Source organism: Scatophagus argus, chromosome 7, assembly GCF_020382885.2.
Source record: "Scatophagus argus isolate fScaArg1 chromosome 7, fScaArg1.pri, whole genome shotgun sequence".
In the NCBI taxonomy this organism is placed as follows: domain Eukaryota; kingdom Metazoa; phylum Chordata; class Actinopteri; family Scatophagidae; genus Scatophagus; species Scatophagus argus.
Genome location: NC_058499.1, coordinates 4,205,560 through 4,229,596, shown reverse-complemented (window position 1 = coordinate 4,229,596; position 24,037 = coordinate 4,205,560). Strand labels below are relative to the sequence as shown.

The 24,037-nt window shown below is 41.8% G+C and overlaps 1 protein-coding gene across 4 annotated transcripts in view; it reads left to right on the top strand.

Moving 5' to 3' along the window:
- pik3c2a (phosphatidylinositol-4-phosphate 3-kinase, catalytic subunit type 2 alpha) overlaps positions 1 to 24,037 on the top strand; it is a 43,051-nt gene that overhangs the window by 1,968 nt on the left and 17,046 nt on the right. For 3 of the 4 annotated variants that reach the window (XR_006843833.1, XM_046394229.1, XM_046394228.1), the window contains exons 2-9: positions 129 to 307; positions 4,410 to 5,658; positions 16,074 to 16,171; positions 17,102 to 17,262; positions 21,231 to 21,351; positions 22,731 to 22,842; positions 23,071 to 23,150; positions 23,651 to 23,714. Coding sequence is in view for 3 of the 4 variants with exons in the window: in XM_046394229.1 (XP_046250185.1) it covers positions 4,492 to 5,658; positions 16,074 to 16,171; positions 17,102 to 17,262; positions 21,231 to 21,351; positions 22,731 to 22,842; positions 23,071 to 23,150; positions 23,651 to 23,714 (1,803 nt within the window). In the remaining variant the exon portion in view is untranslated. Of the gene's footprint in view, positions 1 to 128; positions 308 to 364; positions 521 to 4,409; positions 5,659 to 16,073; positions 16,172 to 17,101; positions 17,263 to 21,230; positions 21,352 to 22,730; positions 22,843 to 23,070; positions 23,151 to 23,650; positions 23,715 to 24,037 lie in introns of those variants that run through there. The other variant, XM_046394230.1, reaches the window with a different exon arrangement.

Below are 24,037 nucleotides of genomic sequence, written 5' to 3'. Positions count from 1 at the left end.
AGATAGAAGTCAACCACTCAGTGTAAAGCACAATGACTGGTATATATTATTATACTATTACATATTAGTCTGTTTTTATTGTTAGCGATTCCCTCCTGATTCGTTTGTTTTGACACTGACTCCTTTAGTCCACATGGCGGCGCTGCTTCCCCAGTTAATCTTCAGCGAAGAGACCCAGCCAAGCAGAAACGCTATCCAACCACAACTCCATCCAACCTCCTCAACAGGAACTGACGTCCCCTCGGTGCAAGTGGATGGAAAAATGCAGCTGCAAGAAAAATGGCTCCGAACACCGCACCGCTAAAAGGTGAGAAATTAATCTTCTTACAAAAAATGTCTGCGAGGTAAAGTTTTACTTTGTTGTTGTATGAAATCGGCCGTTGCGGCTCCGTAGTCTCCGGCCTTTTCCCGTATGACAAAACCCGCACTTCTTCCTTGTTTTGGGCATTTGGCAGGACCAAAGCAGTTGCCTGGGCACTTTTAAATTAATAAATCAGTATCCGTCAAACGGAACAGTCATGTAAGTTATCGTTGTGTAGCTAAACTCAACCGGGTTTATGTTTCTGTGAACGATATATTTGCTTGTTTTGCGTTCCGTTTTGTTGAGGTTTAGCGGCTAACTTAGCATCCAACAAAGTCAAAAGTTAAAGTTCCAACGGCCAACAAAAGTATCAAGAAGTGTTGTTTGATCGTGCTGACCGGATTCCTCAGCTATATTACTTTTTCTTTTAATTATCTGTTGAAAGTCACTGTTCTGTCTGATATTAACAACCATCTAGCACTGGTGTTATGATGTGGATAATGTGAGAAAAGCAAACGTTCACGACCCATTGACAATTCTCATCATTGGTGTCAGGTGAGCATCAGCCGTCAGGTTAGCTAGCTAGCCGAGATGTTTACCGCTGGATATGGACTTTAAAGTCGAGAATGTACTCGATGTAATTCCGTTGCGATCAGATACACGTTGTGGTACTTAGGCAAACATATTTCTGTCGGTTGAATGTCTGTTGAACGTCTTCCAAAGTGTTACGTGACAATCCAAGACCCCAGCGCTAACAAATAGCAGTTGGGATCAGAGGGAACGCAGTGTTTCACCCCAAAATGTAGCTTTTTTTGGCTCATTTAAAAGCAGAGATGAACATTACATGGTCAGAGTAATTACAAGTCCTTTTTTTTAGCCGACAACTGTTAGGGCATCAACTCACACGCTGCACCGAGTTCTTCCCAGTTCTGCACACAGCAAGCTATTAAGGATCCACTTGTATGTAGTGATGTCATGTTCCTCCGCTTTATGACAGTCACCAAAATGTGCAAATTGCGTTCAGTAAACACGAGTAAAGCATTCACTACTTGTTAAAAAACAGTAAAAGAAGTAGTTTAACTGTATTATTTCCTTTCCCAACAACCGCAGGACATATCATACAAATCCATAAACATAACCTGGTTACTTATTTTCCTTTTTAAAGATGCTGTCCTGCACTTTGATCAGCTGTAGAGTGTGTTGCTAACATCTGCACTTTTGCACAGCTATTGGAAGCAGAACTAGGTAAAATCCTGAATTAAAGGAGCTGTTCATAATTTTTCTTAAGTCTGCCTCAAAACAATAGTCAGATGCTCATATGAATATTGAAATAGTTTTTGCTTGCAGTCATTCCTCTTGTTCATGCTTGCCTGAAAGAGATCCCTTCCTGATACACTTTCAATGGAAAAGACAAGGGACAAAATCTAAATTCATATTTAATATATTGTACAGCCCTGTTTTTCTTCTCCCCCCCCCCAGCCGCTTAGATTGAAATCATTTAAGAACTGATCTCTTAAGGGTCAGCATGAACAGAAGGAATGACTGCAATAAGTAAAACCTGTCGCAATTTTGGGCCTCTCTGAGTGCAACCTCATGCTGTGCTGTGCAGCTAAATATTGTTCAGACACGCAGAACTATTTTTAACTTCTAGTGAAGACCCCAAACTCTCAGAGTACTCATGGTTATTGTGACTTCCTCATTGTTAAATCTTTTCATCCAAACAAGCATTTTCACATGAGGCATCTTCTGAATACTTGAACAAACTTAAATATTGAATTAAGCTCTTACATGATCTGTGCTCTGCTGTCCTTTGTCGTGGTGCAGTAGAACAGAGTTTGTAGTATTTGTGTTGGCTGCAATTTGGCTTTTCTCAACAAATATGGTCGTCCTCTTGTATTTTCTCCTGTTGCTATATATGAATTTTAAGCATATAGTATATTGATTCAGGATCTTTTGTGTTTGACCACGGTTTTGCTTATTTTTGTGTGACTTGGGCCCTGCTTAATCTCATTTGTTGAAACAGGATACAGCCCAGGACAGTGTAATGGCAAGAATATGTCGATCTGAGATCTGTATCACAATGCAGGGGTTCACTAGTCAATATATTGTGATATATTGAGATACTGTAAACAAGGTAATATATTATTTCACCAGCCTTTGTTCTTTGTGTTTTCGTTAGCAATATACAGTATGCTTACTTCTTCCTGTGTTCGTTGATGTTGTTATGCTGGAGTGGAATCTAATTGCTGTCCAGCAGTCAGGGGTTTAAACAACACACAAAATGAATCCCTGCTGCAAATCTTTGCATGGAACCTATGAATAACTGATAGTGTTTTTGTGAATCAGTACAGTGTCACAAAACATAATATCCTGATACTCAGGATATTACACCCTTAATACAGCTCTCCAGTTTCCATTGTCCTTTTTTCAGACTTCTTGAATTAGAACTGTATTGGACTGATCATCCCAATCTGCAGCAATCTACTGTACAAAGCTCTTGAGAAAACCAAGACTAATGTTTATGAAGCTTAATCACATTACGTGGTTTCTCACATTGACCCAGTGTTAACAGACAGAATCAGGAAGTCGCTGTTGTTCAGTGTTTGACTCTGTGTGTTAACTTGAGCACTTGGCAGTTAAGGGCCTCTGACCTTTTGCCTGTCCAACAGTGACAGTGAGCTTCAGTATGTCAGAGCATGTGCAAAGTCAGTGATATTCAGATGAACTGCGTTGATCAAAGCACGTGACATTTCTGCGCAGCTTACCTTTCTTTTTATGCACTTATTGTGCCCAAGTTGTGTTGTTGGAAAAGTTTGCACTGAGCTGTCCTGGTCAAATGCTTAATGTATGCAGCCACATTGTCACTGTCTGCTGGTGTTAGCACAGCTGATAAGACAATCTTGGGCCATGGCGCTAACATAATGCTAACTGAGTGAGAGAAAGCCAGAGGAAGAGAGAGAGTATGAGAGGGAGAGAGACCCGTCGGGCTGCTTAGCATGCCAAATTCCTCAGCTGCACAATAGTGCTAGGCTAGCCTGAGCCCCAGCACAGCCAGCCTCCTGCACCACAATGGGAGGGGAAGCTCAGGAGAGGCCAGTGACGCCTGGGGAGGGAAGGAACTCAATCAACCCTGGGGCCGTGATCCTTCAATGAATGGTTGCTTTGAGAAGGCGGCATGTCATTTTAGGACCACAACACTGTTTGCAGCAATGTTTTTCTCATGTTGTAAACTCTTGGCTCCTTCCTGTTATGCCTGCTATAAATAATCAGCATTATCAAGAATGGTAGATGTCCTTGTTTGGCATCAACTTTGGGTTTTTTTGAGGGGCGGGGGTTATTAGAGAAAACTGTGTGTTGACATCACCTTGGGATAGGAGAAAAGAATGGACAGATTAATCATTCATGAAGACACATTGTTGTTGTCCTGCAAAGGAGCACACTGATTTCTTACTCAGTGGCATGGCAGTAAGTGGTGTGAGTCATATGTCACTTTCTTGATATAAATCACTTTGCACAATTGTTGGATTTAGTCTTTTTATTTTTTGGTATGTGGTGAGCCTGGCTGCTTTGTTAAACATTTGCAATGTGTACTTTGCCATACTCAGGTACACTAACAGAAGAGAGCGTGTTGTGAGTGAGCTGGTTGATTTAAATGTCATCAACTTCCTGGTAACAAGCAGGTTATTTGACCTAATCAATGCCCTTGACTCTAAAACAAGCACAACTAATTACTGGCTGTGCAGATGTGACAAATAGCAACCAATCAATAAGCAATCAAAAGCTGGTTACAGCAACAAGGCCAAAGGAAAACTCTGATAAAGAACTGACATTTAACAAACAGAGCCTGGGCTATCAGGAGGAAGAGAAGACTGATGCCCAGTACATCTGATTAATATAAAATGGATCTCAAAAGTATTGTGACTATGTGCAAAATATCTTAATCCGTGTAGGTGGATGATAGTAATGGATTTTTGTGTGACTGAAAGTTTGTTTGTCAGAGCTAAATATTTCTGGTTTTTGAGTTAAGAATAATCTCAATTGTATTGTAAATGATCCAGATTTTTTAAAACTTCATGTAATTCATTCAATTGGCTTTCTTCTTTCTTAGGTGTTTAAGGATTTGCTGCACAGTTCTTTGGGCCACACTGTCTTAAAAGCTGTCACACTCATGGGACCTTCCAGTTGACAGAATGGCCCAGATTTCAAGTGGTAATGGGTTCAAGCTGGACGTCCCCCAGCCAAAGGGGGTTGTGGGTAAAGAGGAAGCCCTCCGCATGGAGGAAGAGGCTTTAGCAAAACTGCAAAGGGAGAAGAGACACACTCTTTCAACTTCACCCTCATCTTCCTCCGCAGCATCCTCATCCTTCTCAAAACCAAAACCATCTAATAAATCTACCACTACTGCTCCTGAACCTTCACCCTCTACTCATAGACCAGAAAAGGACCTCATTGTCTTCCCAGAGACCAAGAAGCAGGCAGAGCAGGACAAGTTCAGGGATATTGATGTGGACAAGCTGACCAATGAGGAACTTGAAAAGCTCTTACTGGATGAAAACTTTGGGGCTAACAGCAAAGTGTCCCGCCCTTCGTCGCTGCTGGGGTTTAACCTCAGTGCCTCCTACCCTGGAGGCCATGCTTGTAGCCCCTCTCCTTTCCAGAGCAGCCAGTGGGCATCTGTTCTGTCCACCCCATCTAGCTCCAGCGTGTCCACTCCCACCCACCAGCCTACCCCAATGTTCCCCTCTGCTCCATTCCCTAAACCGGGCACATTTCAGAATGGCTTCACTCCAACCATGTCACCCTTCCTGGCCATGTCGGCGCAGCAGCCATCCTTCATGCCCTTCACTCCCATCCAGCCTGCTGCTGCCATGGTCTTCCCGCAGCCAGCCGTGGACCCAGAGATGGCCAAATTGTTCGACAAGATTGCCAGTACCTCAGAATACTTGAAGAATGGCAAATCGGCCAGCACTGACCTAGATTCCTCTCAACCGGGCACAGCCTCTCTGGCACCCAACCTGCCACTGCAGCAGCCAGCAGTGATGGAGTCTTCTGGTATCAGTCGCTTTGACTGGCTGGATCTGGACCCACTTACAAAGCGTAAAGCTGAGAATGAGGAAGTATCCCAGGCATCAGGAGGCACTGCAGAAACAGCACAAGGAGCTCCAGCAGGGGATCCTTGGGATGCAGTGCTCGAGACTGAAGGGAACAGTTGCAGTAGCAGCAGTCCCCCGCTGGAGGTGAAAGCATCGCTCTCTGTTCGCTCACAGCACAGGAGAGCATCAACAGGCGCGTCTGTCACTAGGAGTCATTCGCTCAACATCCCAGGGACCTCCTCGCAGCACAAACCAAACAGTCAGGTAGGTTTATAGTGAATTCTAATGAAAATGATTTCTCATCTTAAGATTTTGGGGAAAGTATGCAGAGATTTCTCTTATAGCATATCATAGCAGGAAAAATATTAATATGAAAGGCCTTGAAAACCTATTCACCCTATCAGCTTTTTGCTATTAGTGCCAGAGTTCTACATGAACACACATTTTCTGCAGAGTTATAAGAAGTTTGGTTATTTTTTTCTTTTAAGAGGTCATATGTTCTGTGCACCCCATCAGGATTTAGCATCTGCATTATATACCCTGTGAGTCACATTTTATACCCGAACACTTCTGACGAGGCAAAATTCTCAATACCTAGTGCAGTATTGTTCTGAAATGTAATTTTAATTGTTGAGTATTTAGTCATGGATATGCAGTGTTTGAGGGAAAATCTTGAGATTTGAAACCAGGTTTTAAGGCTTTTTAAATAACGGCTGCATTGCATTAAAGTGTGTCAGGTCTCAGACTCTATGATGGAATGACGCTATGACGTTATGACGGATCCTGGCTCAGTGGCGTGGCCTGCTGGGTGGATTAAAATGCAACAGAGCCATGATTAGTGTTATTATTTAACACCTGTGTCTGATGCCCATTTACACACAGTCTCTCTCTGCACACCATTGACCATATATAGACACAATCATGTATTGCAGAATAAATGAATAAATAAAACCACACCCCTTACACCATGAGTGAGTGTGAGTAAAGTTTACTTGGAACAGATGACAATCTGGATCTTCTTGTTTAACCAAAACACCCATTAAGGTCTTGAGTACAACAGCATGTATACTCCTCATTGATTCACAAGCACAAGCTAAACATCCTCTTTACTGCTGCTCCATGTAATTAAGTTCCTTGACTGTGGTTAGCTGCCCAGTGTTTCACCCCACAATTTCCTCTCAGCCACATTTTGTGATTAATTTTGCCGTGCAAGACATGAGTGATCTAATTTCTTCTGTGGAATATTTAGAGCATTCATTTAGGACAGTGCTGTGGGCAAGTGGCATGGGATATTGTTGCCTCTAAATCTTTGCCCCCCCCCCCCCAAAAACTAAACAACCATCTGTCATTTGGCTGTGTGGTTGTACTGCTGGCAGCTCTGAGACAAGACAAGCATTTTAGTTTACAGCAGTATAACCGTACTGAGGCCTACCAAACGTGTCCTCTTTATTCAGTGTTTGAGTCAGATTCACTACAAGTTGTAATTTTTCTGACTTGAAATGAATGAGTTCAAAGTGTTACAGGCTTCATCAGAAGTGTTTTCCAGTTATTGTGACAGAACAGAAAAGTTCCTTTAGGATGTTTGGCCAAGAGAGTTGGAAGTGATAAGTCTTGCTGTCAATATGCATTAGTGCCCTCTGCTCTGGTCGAAATGTATTTAGTCACCGCTGTACATGAGGCATGCATGTTCCTCCTCTGGCTGTGGTGGTATGGATTTCTTCATTCAGAAGGTGGTTTCTTTATGTGTGACAGCCTTGATCGCAGTCACTATCCACTGTGGAATAACATGGCAGTAGGCATCACATGGTTGCTGTCTTGCAGTTATTGTCAGAGCCCTATTTTCTCTCCATACAGGCGCTGGTAGAAGACAAAATACTAACAATACTAGAGTCCTCATTAAGATATAGCTTTACCCCACCACCAGTGGTCAGAACTCTACAATGTGCTTTTAAGGTCTGGACAAACTATTCTATTGGAAACATTTTGGATTTATTTATTTATTTATTTATTTTTACACTGTTTTCAAGGCATCCACTTCCTGCTCACTGTATTTCTCTGTGGCATGACCAAACAATTGGTCTGTGTGGTATGTTTCTCACACCAGGGTGATAATTAACATTGCAGCACTGTAAAAAAAAGGCCCTTATTACAAGAATTCCCCATGGTTGTGGAAAACCAGCAAATTTGTCACACTTGGAAAATAGTGTTTAGAAGGATTATGGTACAATACAGTCCAAGAAATGTAAAGAAAGGCTGTGGAACAGGACATAAACATGGCCACCAAGGGCAGCTTCAAAGTGTCTGTGTTTGACTCTACAGACATATACTTTGCCATTCATCAAAGGCAGCTTGTCCAGCTGTGTCTTCCAGGGTTAAGGAATGTCCGTTTCTTTGAAAGGATGAAATGGCGTTTTGCTTACATTTGCCTATATGTTATGTCTAGGTTCAAGCCTACTTTAGCTGGTCAAACTTCTATGTTGTGTCAGTTGAGCGATTTTTTTTTCACAGCTGTCCCTCTATACTTTCGCTTTTTTTTATCTGCATCCATCATGTCTGAAGTCTTGTAGAGATGGTATGTGTTTGCTTGCTCACCTTGCTCTGCTCTGCTTGGCCTGGCAGACGGCGCCCATGTTGTTATAAACAGGAACAAGCCCGTACAGGTCCCCTGTGCCCTGTAGGAGCACCAGAATGACCAGGGATCACACTCATGACTTAGGTCATTTAGACTCAGAGGAGAGAGATGGTGTATGTCCATGAAGTGTGGATACCACTGACGTGCCATAATCTGAGTAGCTGTGATTAGATCCTGTGATGTATCTTGAACTATTCAACAAAACCAGTAGTTGTAGTCTGAAAACATTGAGGCTGATGCCCGTAATTGCAAGTCTGGTTTCACAGTTAAGTTTCTGTCCTTTATACCAGGAGCCTTGAGCAAATCAGTTTACAGTGATCACACAGCTCGGTTGAGGGCAGAGGGCAGACCTAACCTTGCTTTCCAAGAAGCACAAAAATATTGTAGGCCCCTGAAAACTGTTTTGGTCCAAACTAATGTTTTGTGTGTTTTTTGCCAACATATGAATACACATTGTTGCTACAAGAGTGTGGTTTAGTTTAGTGGATTTCCTACAATTTCAGACATACTCTGGAAACATGTTGAAGCTAGTTAAACTGTGGTAGTGAATGTATTTTTGTTGCTTTATTATTGTGTGGTACTATTGTTAATTGATGACTCGTGGTGCATGAAAACAGAATGGTGAAATAGTAAATGCAAAATTAGACAAATATTAGAAGAATGAGTTACCAAAGAGCCTTGTCTATGTGCAGGCTGATCAGTTAGAGACACTGGTGTTAAGTTACACATCCAGACATCAGACGCCTCTTTAACTCCTGTTTTAAAAGCTTAATGAAATCCTCCCCTGCGCCACAACACATTCTGAAATACCGGTTTGAGTCATGTTGTGGTTGCAAGGGTAAACGCACTTGTTTTTCCAAGCTTCAAAGATCGTCTCTTCCAAAAAACATTTGAACAGTTTTTCATTTCATTTGAGTCCAGCTGGGGAAGTTGCTTGATTTCTTGCTGTAACAAATGTGAAGAAATTGATTCTGAATGTTAATGGGGTCAGGTTTACCATCCATTGCCAAATTTGGCTTAGCATGTGGCCTCGCAGAAGCCTTTGAGGAATTACCTGTATTTAAAGGACCCGTTTTCTTTTATCCAGCCATGAACACGAATTTAACTGTTAACTGTTTACTGTACAGGATAGTAGGTGTAAAAGCGGACAAAATGTATAAACACAGAATTCATCAGCCATTGGCCTGAGCATGATTGTTTTTGTTTTGCTCTTTTGTTTCCCTTGCAATCATGTGTCCCAAGGAGTTTTTTTTTTCCCACACTGAATTTCTGGATGGCTGTAAGTCAGTCTGAAATTGCCAAGCCTTGTTGGGGTTGGCAAGAGTGCAGTGTAAGATGGGGTGAGCGTGGGCAGAGGGGTGTAAAATGGAACAAATGAGCTTGAACTTGAAGACTTAGTCAGAAGTGGGCTATCTGCAGTGGAGTCACACCACCTCTACTGTATGTCTCATCCTCTTCCTTTAGTCTTTGTTATGTATTTGTTTCTTTTTCCCTGTCTTGTCTACTTTCAGCTTTCACTCCTTTCTTTCTTTCTTTCTTTCTCTATGTAACTATATTTCCTCTGTCTTCCTATGTTCCTCTTCCTATACTCATTCTATCACTTTACTGTTGTCTGTCTATCTTTCTTCTCCCCTCTATCAGATCTTCATCCTTCCATTCACTGACTTCCTGCTCTGCCTGTCTGCTAATCCCTTACTTTGGCCTTTGGATATACATTATATCTGCAGGTTAGTGATAATCAGCAGTCAAACAAATAGCTTTATCTGCAGTTCAGCCGTCACGCGTCACAGCACCAACGCCTGTTCAGACCTGGCTCTTACTGTTTGCAAAGCAACACTGAAAGTTAATGCGTCATTTACCGCTCATGGCTGCGTCTGGCAACACAGTTTCATATTACTTGTACTCACGATTGTTTCAATAAATGTAGTACCTCTTCACTCAGTGTAGCTTTTGTTAATTTGGTGCAGTAGATCTTCAAATCTACACAGGAAATGTAAAATATTTTTAGTGAGACATGCAGTAACCTGGACTGAATCAAGCTGCAAAGAGATGAAAGGTGTAGGGAAACGTCAAGCCGATTTGTTTGTGCTAACTGGTTTGTGAGTTTAATTTAACAATAAAAGTAATGTAATACAGTGTGGTTAACAAACACCATCATTATGTAATGCGCCAAATAAACCAGCCAACTAGATTTTGAGGAATAGCGTTAAAGCAACACTCTTAAGTATTTTGCTTGCCCTTTCATTGCTGAGTGAGTGAGCATGTCTCTGCTTGTTTGTTCTTGCCCCTTTTCCTACAAAATGTCCTGCAGGCTGATTTTTATCTGAACATGTGATGTGATTCAGGATCACTGTGTGAATGTGTTGAACTGAAACCTACAATATGCCAGCACACACTACATTTTCCCATCCTAATAACACAGTCAGATCTCTCTCCTTCCCCCGCAGACTTTAAGACCTCCAGCAGCTCTTTTATGTCTCTCACACCTCCATACGATCCCACTACAAGTCTGTGCCCCATTTTCTTTTATTATTGTGTAATTACACCTCAAGCACAAGTATGAGATGCTCTCTACATTTTGCTCCAGCAGACGTATTGCAGGGTTAAAAGATGTTGTAGTACACGGATGTGGCATGCATTCCAGTTAACCGTGTGACTCACTGGGCAAACAGCTCTGTGTCTGCCAATCTTTGACCTTGTTTTCTATCAGAGACACGTTGTGGAGTCACACATACATACGTTACATATAACGATGCAGCACATTTTCTGTAAATTTAATGAATGTAAAATGGCCACATGGGCAGGCCAGTTTCAGATTACATTTTTGAATTATGTGCTCGAGCTACAAGGAGCACTTAGAAGCTAAAGCAACAGCTTAAGTAGGCCTGCAATAAACAGGAGACATTGGTGCGTTTATCTTACTTTGTCTTGGTGTCATTAAAGGCTTGACACCACTGAGAGCTGCTTCCCGTCTCTCATTCTGCCCTGGTTGCCAAAATATTGCTGTAAAAAGTGTTATTTGTGGTGCAGCCAAATAAACAACAGAGCATATGAAATGACAGACATTTTTGTTTTGTTACACAATAGTGTCGTATTGCCGAACCCAAGGCTGAATTATACAATTTTTTGGAGAAGAACATTGTTGTGAATGTGAAGATTGATGAAAATTGTCTTTGTAACTCAGCACTTGTCTGAAATTTCTTTGAATTACCAAATAGTAACCTTGCCCAAGTGGACAGTCTGTCCCTTGAACCACCTTAATTTAAGCCTGTGTTTTCAGTTTTTCTCAGGAAGTGTGAGTTTGTAGCACTTTGTCACTTCCCAAGTGAAAGAAGAAGTTGATTTGCGTTTTCTGAGCTGCTCGCTCCTCTGATGCAAACCACGGAGCTTCTCACTAGCACCGATTTTCTTCGATGAATCTGTGTACAAAAACAAGAAAGGTTTAGCTGACAGTTAGAGTTTGCTGAGTATTCACAGCACATTAAAATCAATCTTCATCCGTTCAGTAAGTGCTGCATCGGCATGACGGCATCACTCAGCCTTTCCTGCACAAAGTTTTACTGTAAAATTAAGCCTGAACATCTGAGCAACTGCAGTATATTTTTCATGTACTAGTTTGAGACTTGCAGTTCAGAAGAACTCAAGACTTTAACAGTTAAGTAATCAATAATATGTTGCTGTACATCTGTTCTGCTGGCTGTTTAGATACTGACAGTGGCTCGTGAATGTTTAAGTGCAGGTTTCCTGTGGATAGTCTGGGGTCGTTTTCTTTAGTTTGGCACAGAGACAAATAGAAGTGTCTAATGTCAAGATGTGTTCTGTAACTTAATACTCGGGCTTGGAGTTGGCACCAGCCATCAGTCATGGCTGTGGGTGGTTAAGCCTTTCAGTTCTGCTCCTGTACTCACCCAGGCCTTCCTGCATGTCCATGTCTCATGGGAGACACCGCAAGCTTCCTCAGGCTGACTAAGTTGTTGTCTGTTAAATCCGAGGGACAACAGAACAGCTTTTGCTGAAATATTTCTGCTCTTGTTTTTTTAGCAACAGACATTAATCAGTGGCAAGCAGGAAAAGCCTTTGAGAGATTCGGTGTAGGCTTTGAATCACACAGTGAAAATTAGCTGCTTTTGTTCAAGTAGTTAAGATTGATGAACACTAAATTGTATAGAAGACTGATGAAAAACAATTGTTTATCAACGTTTAGTTGTTTGCTTGCACTGCCGGTATATTTTAAATTGATTTTGCTCATTTTTGAATGCATCGACTACACTGAACTTTATCAAAGGTGGTTTTTTGAACATTTTGACACCTGCATCGTTTACATGATAGATGTACTAAGGAGGACTGGATACCACGTTCAAAGGTGATGACCCGTTCATTCCTGTGACAGCTACTCACTCGGCACATGCGTTAAAAAAGCCTTTGAGGGCTTCTTCACGGTGGTGCGTATTTGGGCCCATAGAGCATGCTCAGTAGAGTCCTCTGGCTGAGCCAGTCTGAGACACGTTGGCTGGCCTTCTGTTGGCTCCCTGTGCACATGTCTAGAAGAGACATTTGGATCAAAGTATGATAACACAAAGAGTCATTTCAGGGAAGGTTGTGACACTCAGATCATCACTCAGTATGTACTGAAAAGTTGTGTAACAGTTCTCCTCAGTCAAACTTAAGGTTAAGTTAACCTAGAAAAATAGCAGGAATACTTTTACATCTGTGTGTTTCTGTAAGAGTAGAAGTCACATGTTTCATAATTGATTATGTCTCAGTCTGGAGCGGAATGTGGCCAACAAAGTGATGTAGGACACCCAGTCCATAATACCTTCTTTCTTTTTTTTTTTTCTTCCAGACTTGAATCTATATCAGGAAAAATAACTTATGACAAGTTGCATGTCTTGTCCTGTCTGTTAGTGTGGAAAAATGAATTGAGGAAATCCATCTTTCAGGCAGATGGAATGAATTCACATCAGTGGTGAGTTTCATCTTAAAAAAGGCTTAGGTTCTTAGCCAAAGAGGGATTAATTTTTAATGTGTAAAATATGGGAGGGTCAATTAGGACACAGTAAGGCTTGAAAAGGCTGAAAGTGACACATTCTGCAGCTGACTTGTGGATGGTCTCTGTCTGTCTTTCTTTCAATAACCAGCTCAAAGTGCTGGTCACTCAGCACAGTGTGCTCTCCAGGACCTGAAAGACCAGTCCTCATTAGGATGGTAATGTTCCTTTATGTTGTACTGTGTGTTCCTGGTATTACAGTCAGTGCTGTGACACATCACAGTAGAAGCAGGGAACGGATGAAAGATTAGTCAACGTGTGAATCATGTGAAGCCCTTTCCGTGACTTCAGACACCAGGAGCTCTCCGTCCGGGTCCAACAAAATCGATAGAGTGAAACAAAGAGCGTCCTGTCCCGCTGTACAGCCTGCTGAGTGTATGTGTGTGTGTTGTGGTGTGACGGCTAGCACAGCCTCACTGGAGTATCTTCCCGTGTTTGTTTTTGCTGAGGCAATCCTGACTCTAAACATAAACACTGCTAATGTAGTCTGTGAGCCTCTTTTCTCTTTCTAATGTTTTCTCTCAGTCTCTCTATCAACCCCCCACCTTTTTTCTTTACTCACATTGAACCACTGGAGCATTTTGAGGGTTATTCCACAAAATACTGAATATTTGAGACAGCCGTTGTGCAGGCAGGAGCCTGGTCTCCTCTCTCCCTCGCTGGGAGATGCAGGTGGTTTGGTGTCAGGCTTGGCCTCCTTTCCAGGCTCCATGCTGACTTAGAGATTTGTGTCTCGTGGTGTTAAGTCAGGTCAGTCCAGGCTTTGAACAAGTCGTCTCTGCTCTTTGGGCCGGCACAGTTATGGTCTAAATAATATGTCAGATTAACCTGCTGGATGTTGTGGTCTTGCTAATTAAGACTGGTGTTCTTGTTTGTTTTGGCAGCATTTTGCCTTTAATCAATTGTAGCAGTTAACAGGAAACAAGGGGAAGACGTTATGTGGTTTGACGGAATAAAACCGGTGACCTGGTGGTTATATGGCATGTGTTTTGACCACTTGGCCACCAGGTCAGTCCGGGGTTGGTTTATGAGGGGGAGGAGGATTAATTAAAATGCGTTTTAAATAGCAGGTAGTGAGAGCAGATTACCCAGACAACAGAATATTAATTGGCAGCTATTTTGGCAAGGGATTAGTTGTTGGAATTGAAAATGTCAAACATCATTTTTGTTCCAGCCACTTCAAAGTGAGGATTTTCTGCTTTCACATTGAGAAAACTGTGATTGGTATTTTTCCACCATTTTTTGACATTTAATGCACCAAACAATAAGTGTCTGAATAACTGACAGTAAGACAGTAATAAACAAGACCAAGAGACCTCCTGCAACAGCTACTTTATTTCTCTTTCACACATGTCAAAAGCAGAAGTTTGCTTTACGTCAGCCCACACAACCTCCAATACAGAAATGCATAGCAAACACAGAACAGTCTGTCACAGTGCCCTTCCGCCATCTACAGACCCTTCTGTTTTGTTTTTGCACTTGAGCACAAATTATCTAAATTTATCTCAATTTAACCATACGGCCTTAGTGTGGTACAAGTTATATCTCCCTTGATACCATGTAGCCTATTTTTTTAAAGAAGTAGAAGGCATAAAAGCTGTTGTTCTGTTGGCTTTCACAAATCAGTGCCCGATAGTCGAAGAATGGCCAAGCTGCAAGTGCTTTAAAAAAATGTGTAAATAGAAAATCGAATCTTTAAAATCCAAAATCAAATAGAATTTTGGATTCGTGAAGTGAAATGCCTGACATTTGAGGACTGGAGCTGAAATGATAATGACAAGAAGATGTATAAAACCCTCCCTGTAACCCTGTAAGAGCGACTTGTGACAGTGTGATATCAAAATTGTCTGTCATTGAAAATAAATTATAATCTGCGGCAAGGGTTTTTTGTGAAAAGGAAGTATAGAAGTTAAGCTGACCTGACATTTAACAAGTTGTGGGAAACATTTTTTTCTCTAGTTGTCTTGTTAGGTTGTTCTTGGACATGAAAAGCCAACTCTGTGCCCCCTGGGCTCATCAAAAACCCTCTCGGTTATAATCTGCCCGACGTCCCCATGGAGAGGAATAAGCTATTATTATGACATTCCAAACATTTCCTTTACCTCCTCTCGTGTTTCCTTCACTTCCTCTCCTGCTCTTTCCTCAGTCCTCTCCCCCCATCATTGGGAATGATGTCAGAGTCACAGATTTCCAAGCCATGACAGAGCACTTTTGCAGACTGTGGAGCCCTTTCACTTCTCATTTCCTGTGCCACAGGAAGTGCATTCCTCAGTCACTGGCAGTAAGACAGCAGTAAAATGCAGAATGCAACTGCGAGTTCCCGGCAATTGGCCAGCCTCCGGGAAGGGGAGCTGTCTCGGGATGTGTTTGTGTGTGTGTGTGTGTGTGTGTGTGTGTGTGTGTGTGTGTGTGTGTGTGTGTGTGTGCGTGTGTGTGAGAGAGAGAGAGAGAGAGAGAGAACTCTTTCAACTCAGTTCCTAAAAGTCTTTGAGTAAAAAATATAAGAAAAATTACAAACAAATGAAAAATGATTTTCCAGTGTAAGTGGAAGCCAGCTCAGCCCCTGGAGTGTATAATTGTTATTGTTTGTGCCAGAGAGATTGTTTTGATCAACATTTCCATTTTAGAATCTAAACCTTAATTAAATGTTAAACAAATGCCTTTTCACAGTTTAAAGAGACCAAGGCATAAAAGAGCTTCAGATCTCTGTGTGGGTTTCTTTGTGTAAAAACCTTTGCCCTTGCTGACATGTTTATTCACTCTGGAGGATTCATAGCTTTGAGGTGTTTTTAATGAAACTGCCCCTTCAACCACCCTCAAACACAAATCACCATAAAGACTTTAAGCTTTGTTATCCACAGTCACTCCTGTTAAATCTGATTTAAGGAATTCATGTGTGCTGTGCTGTTTGTCTCCATCTGGTCTCTTCTGTTTTAAGTATATTTTTCTCGATCCCTGTCTCTGTATGATTTTGTCTGTCTGACTCTCTTGCTCCTGTAGGACAAGGGAAAAGGAAAAGGTCTGGTGAGGAATGCCGCCCTGGAAGAACAGGACGCTCAAAACCTGGAGGTTGTTGCCTTCTGTGAAGACGTAGCAACGTAGGTTCCCTCCTGCTGCTACTTGTTCCTGAGCTAACAGTCATACAAATAAAATTCACATGGTGTTGCTAGGGGAAAAAACAGAGGATCAGCAAATTCATCAGGTTTCCGCCTCTGTAGATGATGATTGGTATGTACAAACTTTCATGGCAGTCCATGTAGTAGTCTGAGCCAGTGTGGTGGACCCACAGACCAACGTTGCCATCCCAAGAGTCATGCCGGCATGGCAAAAATAGCTTTTTCTTTCTTGTTTGTATGTGAGCATAAGTTACACGTTTTCATGCATACATGCACATAATTGCATGTTTTGTTTGTTTCCTGAAGCCTGTACAGAATCTTTCACTCCAGTAGTTAGTTTGGGTGGAGTGATGATGAAGCTGTGCTCAGGGAATCCACTTTCATTATGATAACAGAGTCAACGCTCACTATCTGCCCTGCGGCTTCACTGCCTGCTCGTTGGTCCTTCACTCACTCTACATAGTTTACAATTAGAAGGAACTGAACCTCACATAACGGTATAAATGGTAAAAAAAAAAATATTAAGAATAATTCCGTAGCTTTTTCTTTTTCATCTTTTACCCTCCCAGTGTCACTGAGTGAAGATTACAGGGAGAGTGATTGTGCATTGACTTGTTTTGACTTGGCAGAACAGAGTAGAAATGGTAAATTTCAAATGATTTCATATCTTCTTATCAGTGTGCAATTTGTACCATTTTTATTTTGATTTTCTTTCCCTTCTCTCTTTCTCTACTCCATCCTGTTTTCCTGTTTCACTGCACACAATGCATTCAGTAGTTTCATCCAGGCCATCCGATCCGTATGCCAGGCTGACTCTGGCTGCGCTGATGTGTTTTCACTTGCCAAGTAGACCAAAATACAGAAAAAAAAGTGTTGACTTGGCTCTGTTGTAATTTTTTTTTTCCCTACCAGCCTGCGCTCCAAATTCCCTCATGGCGACATGTCCACCAACCCCGGCTACGTCCTAAGCCCTGTCATCACCCAGAGAGACTGTGGAGGTGACAACAGCTGCTCTGTGAAGGTTTCTATTGAAATCTCAGAATCTCAGCAGCCTGTAACCTTCACCTGTGACGGTAAGCACCCAGCGACAAAAATGTTCATCGTATGATCCCTCTTTAAAGCCGTTCTTAACTTGAGAAACAAAAACGAAGCCAAAAAAAGGAACAACAGCATATGGCGACTGTTGCATCCTGATGTCAGGATATTTACATTAGAAAAAACAAAACTGTGTACCCGCTTTGCCTTTAAGAGTGAGCAGCCTAGATTGTAGGCATGAGCGCTCTGAAGGAGGAAACGACATTCACAGCTGCCAAACTCTTTACCCCCTCCTCACCTCATTTGTTTCTTTTTTCTCTCGTGGGAAGTACACTTTGTTCCTACGCTGCACAAATAAAGGTTTGTCCCCTCGCCATGGCGTGGCCATGCTGGGAAAAAGGGACTTTTTTTTTGTTTTGTTCTCCAAGGACCCGCAAAGATTTTAGTTTCCTTCCCTGGGCGTTTGGGTAGCTGTTGTCAGCTAGCCCCTCCTGAGACACACACACACACACACACAAAATTACAACCACTGTGAATGACATGTCTTTTTGGATCTGAAGCCAAACACAGTGGAGGCTGTCAGCCAATCCACTGGCCTTTTTATGGTCATACATATTATTCCAACTGTGAGATCAAGTTCACCACAGTCTGTGAGGATCAGCATTAGGCCACTGTGTGTGTGTGTGTGTGTGTGTGTGTGTGTGTGCGTGCGCTTGTGCATGTGTGTTGATGTAAATCTGTTTTTCATATATTCGACAAGGCCAGTGAATTGTTTCTTGTATGACAGCCAACCTATATATTTACACATCCACAAGTCTGTTGTGTGCATGTAAGATGCTGTCCTACTGACTCAGACTCTGCACAGCGCAGTTCAACAGCGACAACCTATAGGAAGTATATTTATTACTTTGCTCGTTCTACGTCCTAATTGTACTTTCCCAAGTTCCTGCCTTGACTCCTGGTTTATCTTGTCTTCCTGCTTCTGCTGAGTTCACTTACTTCGGTCCCACTGCCGAACTGAGTCATTTCCTAGATTCTCTTCCTTCTTTCCCAGTATGATGTCTCGTTTGTTGTTTCCTGGTTGACTTCCTGTGTTGTCAGCAGCACGTTAACCCACATTGTTGCTGTTTGGATTCCTCTCTTTGGACAATGCTGGAATCTGCTCTCAGGAACAATAGGCCTCAGTTGTGCTCGAAGTTTGGATAGAAGGATAGAGACCGATAGAGGGCAGGAAGGGTACTCGTCCATTTCTTTTCTGTCTCTCTCTCCTCTTCTTCCGCCCACTTCCTGTTTCACTGTCCACTTTCTCCCCTGTTGGTCTTTTTTTTCCTCAATTTGCCACTCCTCCCTTTTCTTGTATGACACTGTTTTCCTCCACTCTTGTTTCCGTGCAGCATCTCTTCATCTGTCCTCTCTCTCTCTCTCTCTCTCTCTCTCTCTCTCTCTCTCTCTCTCTTCTCTTCCTTTGCGTCTTGCTCTGTTGTCCTCATAAGTCTCTTGATCCGGTCGTCATTTCAGAGACAAAACACAGACTAACATGAGACTTAAGAAATGCATCACCTTCCTCTCTGTCCTTCATGGTTTTTCTCTTTTCTTTCATCCACTGTCATCTTCTCCGTCTTTTTTTTTTCCTGCTTTTTTGTCTCTCTTATGTTTTTTGCTCTTCCTCTGTCTTCTCTTTGTGATTAGTGGAAATGTATAAAATTGCAGTTCAAGGATATTGTGATGTTTTGAAATTTTCAGTTGTCATTTCTGGTTTCTTTCTGTCATAGCTTTTAATCTTTGCCTTCACCCTTTTTTCTAGAGTGCAGGCAGAAAGAAAGACAATTCATTCTTCCTTGGCTTGGCTGTGAACCGCTCGGCCTCTGGGGATTCCTAACATACTGTGGTCGAAGAGGGAGACGGAAGGAGTGAGAGATGGAAAAGTGATGCATAGAGACAAATCAAAAAGGAAAGCAGAGGGAATCAGGGGTGGAAATGAGATGAGAGAAAGAGAAGAAGAGCATGAGAGAGATTAATGAAGAAAGAAAGTGGTAAAGGTGCAGAGAAAAAATGGAAATGAGTCAGATTAAGGAAATTTTATGTCTGGTAAAATAGATCAGAAAATGGATGGAAGGAGAGTGACAGAAGGAGAAAACGTAGGGAGTTGAGCTCAGGTTACTTTCTGCAGCTGCCAAGCTGTTGGAGAGGAGGGAAGACCACCATGTTTCTCTTTGCACATGTGGAGACACAAACTTCAATGCCTCCCAGAAACTTTTTATTCTCATGATACAAAACATGCAGGAATTTGACACACAAGCATGGTAAGAATAAGCAACTGTTCCACATGTCACAAAATTGGGTCAGGAGACCCTTAAGATTTTTTTCACTTGCTGGCATGATGTCAAACCTACAAGTGTGTAATTTGCAAAAATGTGTGAGGCAGTATTTAAGTTTTATTCACGTAAAACCTGTTACGTAAATAGAATCATGCTAAGAAACGCTAATTGACATTGTTGGATTGGGCTTTTGTCAGTTTAATAGGTACACTTGGTGAAACTAGTGCGATCTGACACAACACTGGTGCTATGTGTGTTGTCATACCGACAGGTGTTTCTGTTATTGTTATTGTTTCTATTTGCCTCTTTGTGTCCCCTTCTGTCTCTGGAGCTGTGTCTGACAGTTGGACTCACTTACAGAAACTCTGAGTGGTGTAGGAATTAAATCATTTCTCTTTTACGTCTGACGTGGATTTAACAAGAACTGAGTGAATTCCTTCTTATACGTCACTGATTGGACCTGAAAACTACACCTTAAGTTACTTATTACACTAGTTAATGACAGCTATTGGGGGGAGATTTATTTAACATCCCACTTTGCTCCCCAGTCTTTCGACGTGCGTGATCGTGTGAAATCGACCATCAACATAATTTCGCGTGTGCCCACATGTGATCCCGCCAGCACCATTTGCCAACCATGTGTGAAATGGTTAACGGCATGCGACGGAGGAATTCTTTTTCCTCTTTTAACTGGTACCTTCAAAAATGCCCTGCTGGGAATTCCCTCACCACCTCAGAGCGCTCTCAAAGTGAGGCGTGGCCTGTCTAATTGCTTTGTTACAAAAACACTGCAGCACATGCACATCCTCGGCGGCCACACAGGCTTACAGGACTGTGGAGCTGAAGCTGTTGGTGTAAGCAGTGAGAAAAGGCGCACCATTCCTCTGATGGGTGGAGGTCTGTTATTGCTGGAGCCAGGGGTGGCCTCCTCGCGTCCACGTCGGTTAGCTAAGCTGCATGTTTGCTTAGTGCAAACCTGGGATGGTCCTCTGCATGAATTGTCTGCATCTGTGTGCCCCTGTTTGTGTGTAGGTAAAGTTTAGAGTGTATTAAAGCCTCTGTAGAAGTAGCTAAACAGTGAAATAAGCTGCTGCGTGTTAGGTTACGCTCTCCACCCAGGCTTCCCTTGGCTGAACACGTCAGATTTCAGAGCACAGGCAAACACCCCAGATCTCGACCCCAAATCCCCCCAACTTAACATTGCTCCACGCCACACCGCTGTGAGTCCTTTGATTTAAAGTTAAACATGGGCTGTTCAAAACATGACAGGTTGGTTTGTGGTTAGAGAAGAATTCAACCTCTTTAAGGTCTAGAGTTCAGTTCCCATAGTGACAAATGTGCATCTGTTAACAGGCCAAAATCCTCATTATCATTTTAAATAAGATTCTCTCCTGATTGTGCAGCATGAAATGAACTCTGATCCTGTTAATAAAAATATACAGCGTTTTGAGTGCTATTCTTCACTTCCTGTATTTGAACCACTTCTCTTTTTACTCTCTTTTAACTTCATGTTCTGTAACTGAGGTATAATTGTGATGATTTCAAAGCATTTTATCAGTTTTTCATTACATCTTCTCTCTTTTTGGTCTCTTCCATCATTCCCCAGAGGGTGACTCTGTCACTCCCACCCTCCCTGCCTTCATCGCCACCTTCTTCATCACCCACCTCTCCCTTCTTTCTTTCCACAGTGAGTTCTCCAGTGGAGCTGTTGATCAGTCAGACTCTCTGCTGGGTCCACGATGACCTGGACCAGGTTGACTTCTCCAGCTACCTGCTCAAAGTGTGTGGAAAGGAGGAGGTGCTGCAGAAGTGAGTACATGCAAACAGAGAAGTTATGTTGCTGCCGGTGGGGAAAAAGCAAAAATCATCTCTCTCCAAAGCGTAAACATTTTAGGAGCTGGGAGGAGCAACTGGCTGACCTGGTAGTTTTATTAAAAATGAATAGAGTTTCCAGTTTCATTTGTTTTCTTAGCAACTCTCATCTCTCTCTTTTTCTGTATCACTTGTCTTCTTATCCTGTAGGGGACTGCTTGATGTTTCTGTATCTTGTACCCTCCTCCTCATCTCTTATCTTCTCTCTCTAATCTCAGATATTTGGGAATAGTTACTCCCACACTGGGACTTACAGGGCATAAGTAATGTGTTGTGTGGCTGTAGCTGCTGAGCAGATGCTGTGTATGCTGTGCGTTCATGCTGTAACTGGTCTTTACAACCTTACACCAGTCAAACTGAGAATGCTGATGAATTATTCTAAACAAATATTTGTCGGTTGATGTGGTAACAATGGAGACTGTCAGTAATTTTTTTTTTGGTCTTGTGATGTTTTTGTTCTCTGCTACCTTGAGAAGAGTTATAAAATCCTACACATACACTGAAAGCCGTTGTATAAAAAGATTATTTATGGATGCTTTGATTATGCACTCATAATCACAGTAAAGACTTCCCTCTCAGGGTGGAGCGTGAAGCTGCATCCCCTCTGCCAAATCCCAATTGTTAGTAATATCTGTTCTTAGCAAATAATTTAGTGAGAGTCTCCCACCACAACCAGTGATAACTTGTTTAAAAAAAGTAGCAATTAAATGCCTTGTATGAAGGATTTTTTCTCTTTTTTTAAATCAAATTTCAGGTCCCTACAGCAGCTTCTCACTGACTGTGATCACAGGATCCTTATTGGCTGCTTCTGAAGCCAGCTTTGCTGACTCAACACAAAACATTTAATGTTGGACACACAGTATACCACCACAGAATGAAATATTCTGACTTTTTATTGTTGTGGCTATTAAGAAATATTCTTGGCAGGAAGTGTTTTTTGTCATATTAGATCTTGGTAGGTGATCCCCGTCACAAATTTGGAACACTAGGTGGGTATTATCGCTGCATTGCACTGTATTGTTTTTGGAAAGACTATGTAGTTCTAACAAGTGGCCCCAACACCTTATCTAACCACATCAGCATCAAAAATAACAAATAAAATTATGCAAATTCAAATTAGTTTTCTCCCAAAATACAGACTAAATAAAATGGTACACATTACATTACATTTCTAACATTTCTGAAAATCCATCCCACTGAAGCACTTTTTAGTCTTGAGTGTTGTTGCTTTTTTTTCCCCAATCACTGCTCAGCGTTGTCCTGAACTTGCAGTGTGATTTTTCCTAACCTTCACTCTCTGTTGCCCTGTGCCACAGTAAACACAGCCTGGGCAGCCACGAGTACGTCCAGAATTGCAGGAAGTGGGAGAATGAGATCACATTACAGCTGCTCTCTCACTCCACCATGAGAAGAGACTTGGCTCGCACTGTAAGTCACTCTATCAAGCTCAAACATATGAGCTCATTTAAACTTTACAGGAGTATTTTGCTGATCTTTGTCAAAATGCATGTCTCGTTGTGCCTTTAAGATGGATTTTTAACTCTTTCCACCCACTGCTTTAAACTGATGCTTAATCCTCATTCTGAGAAATGATTATCTTGATGATTTATTGTGATCATGTATCACTGAGATATTGGCACCTGCTTATCTGTTTAGGCGGAAGATGACAGTTCTCCAGTAGATTTAGAGAAGCACCTGGGCCAAGTGGACCGGCCATTCAGGGAGAATGTCACCAGGTATGACACTGACCGGGAAATTATGATACGGATTCTAATTTGATGTTACAGTGATGAAATTCTGTATAAAGAAGAAAGACAGACGGCCCTGCGATTGACTGGCAACCAGTCCAGGGTGTACCCCACCTCTCGCCTGTAGTTGGCTGGGATTGGCTCCAGCCGATCGGCTTGTTTCTAGTATTTTCTTTTAGTTGCATCTCTACTCTGGACCAAAAAATGCTCACCCAGTTTGAGTTTAATGTATACATATTAGAATTTATGGACTAATGCATTAATGAAGTAATAAGGAAGCATAAGAAGTTATCTTTTTACTTACAGCATAATCTCACTTTATGATTTCTACCAGACCCCCATACATGCAGATAATTAAATTCCTAACTTTAAAGAGCTTAAGGTTATTTTTAGGTAAATAAATCCTCAGTGTTGTCTCTTGATGTGATGATAATAAGTGAAACACATTCTCATTCCTCGCTTATATCTCTTTGTGTGTCTTCTTGCAGACAAGGCCTGGCTGACTACTTAGAAGGCTATCACAATCAAGTCAACATCTGCTTACAAAATGAGGTACATGTGGTTCCTGTGGAGGTCTGGAAAGTAAATCAAAAGGATGGAAAATTATTTTCTATGATTTCCAGGTCTTATTTTTGGAAAACTTGAAACAATCCATTGCACCTGCCTGCCATTGCACTGTGAACTCGTTACTTGTCCATCAGTGAGTTTTTGTATACTGTTGAGCTGATGTTATTTGTTACACAACAGACTTTCACTGTATAGTTTAATATATAGCTGTTTCAAACTGCTGTGTGCTGTTTTCAAGCACCCTGAAGTCTTTTTTGGTGATTCACATACTTCTTAAATAAATGTCAGTAGATCAAGACATTCCTGGA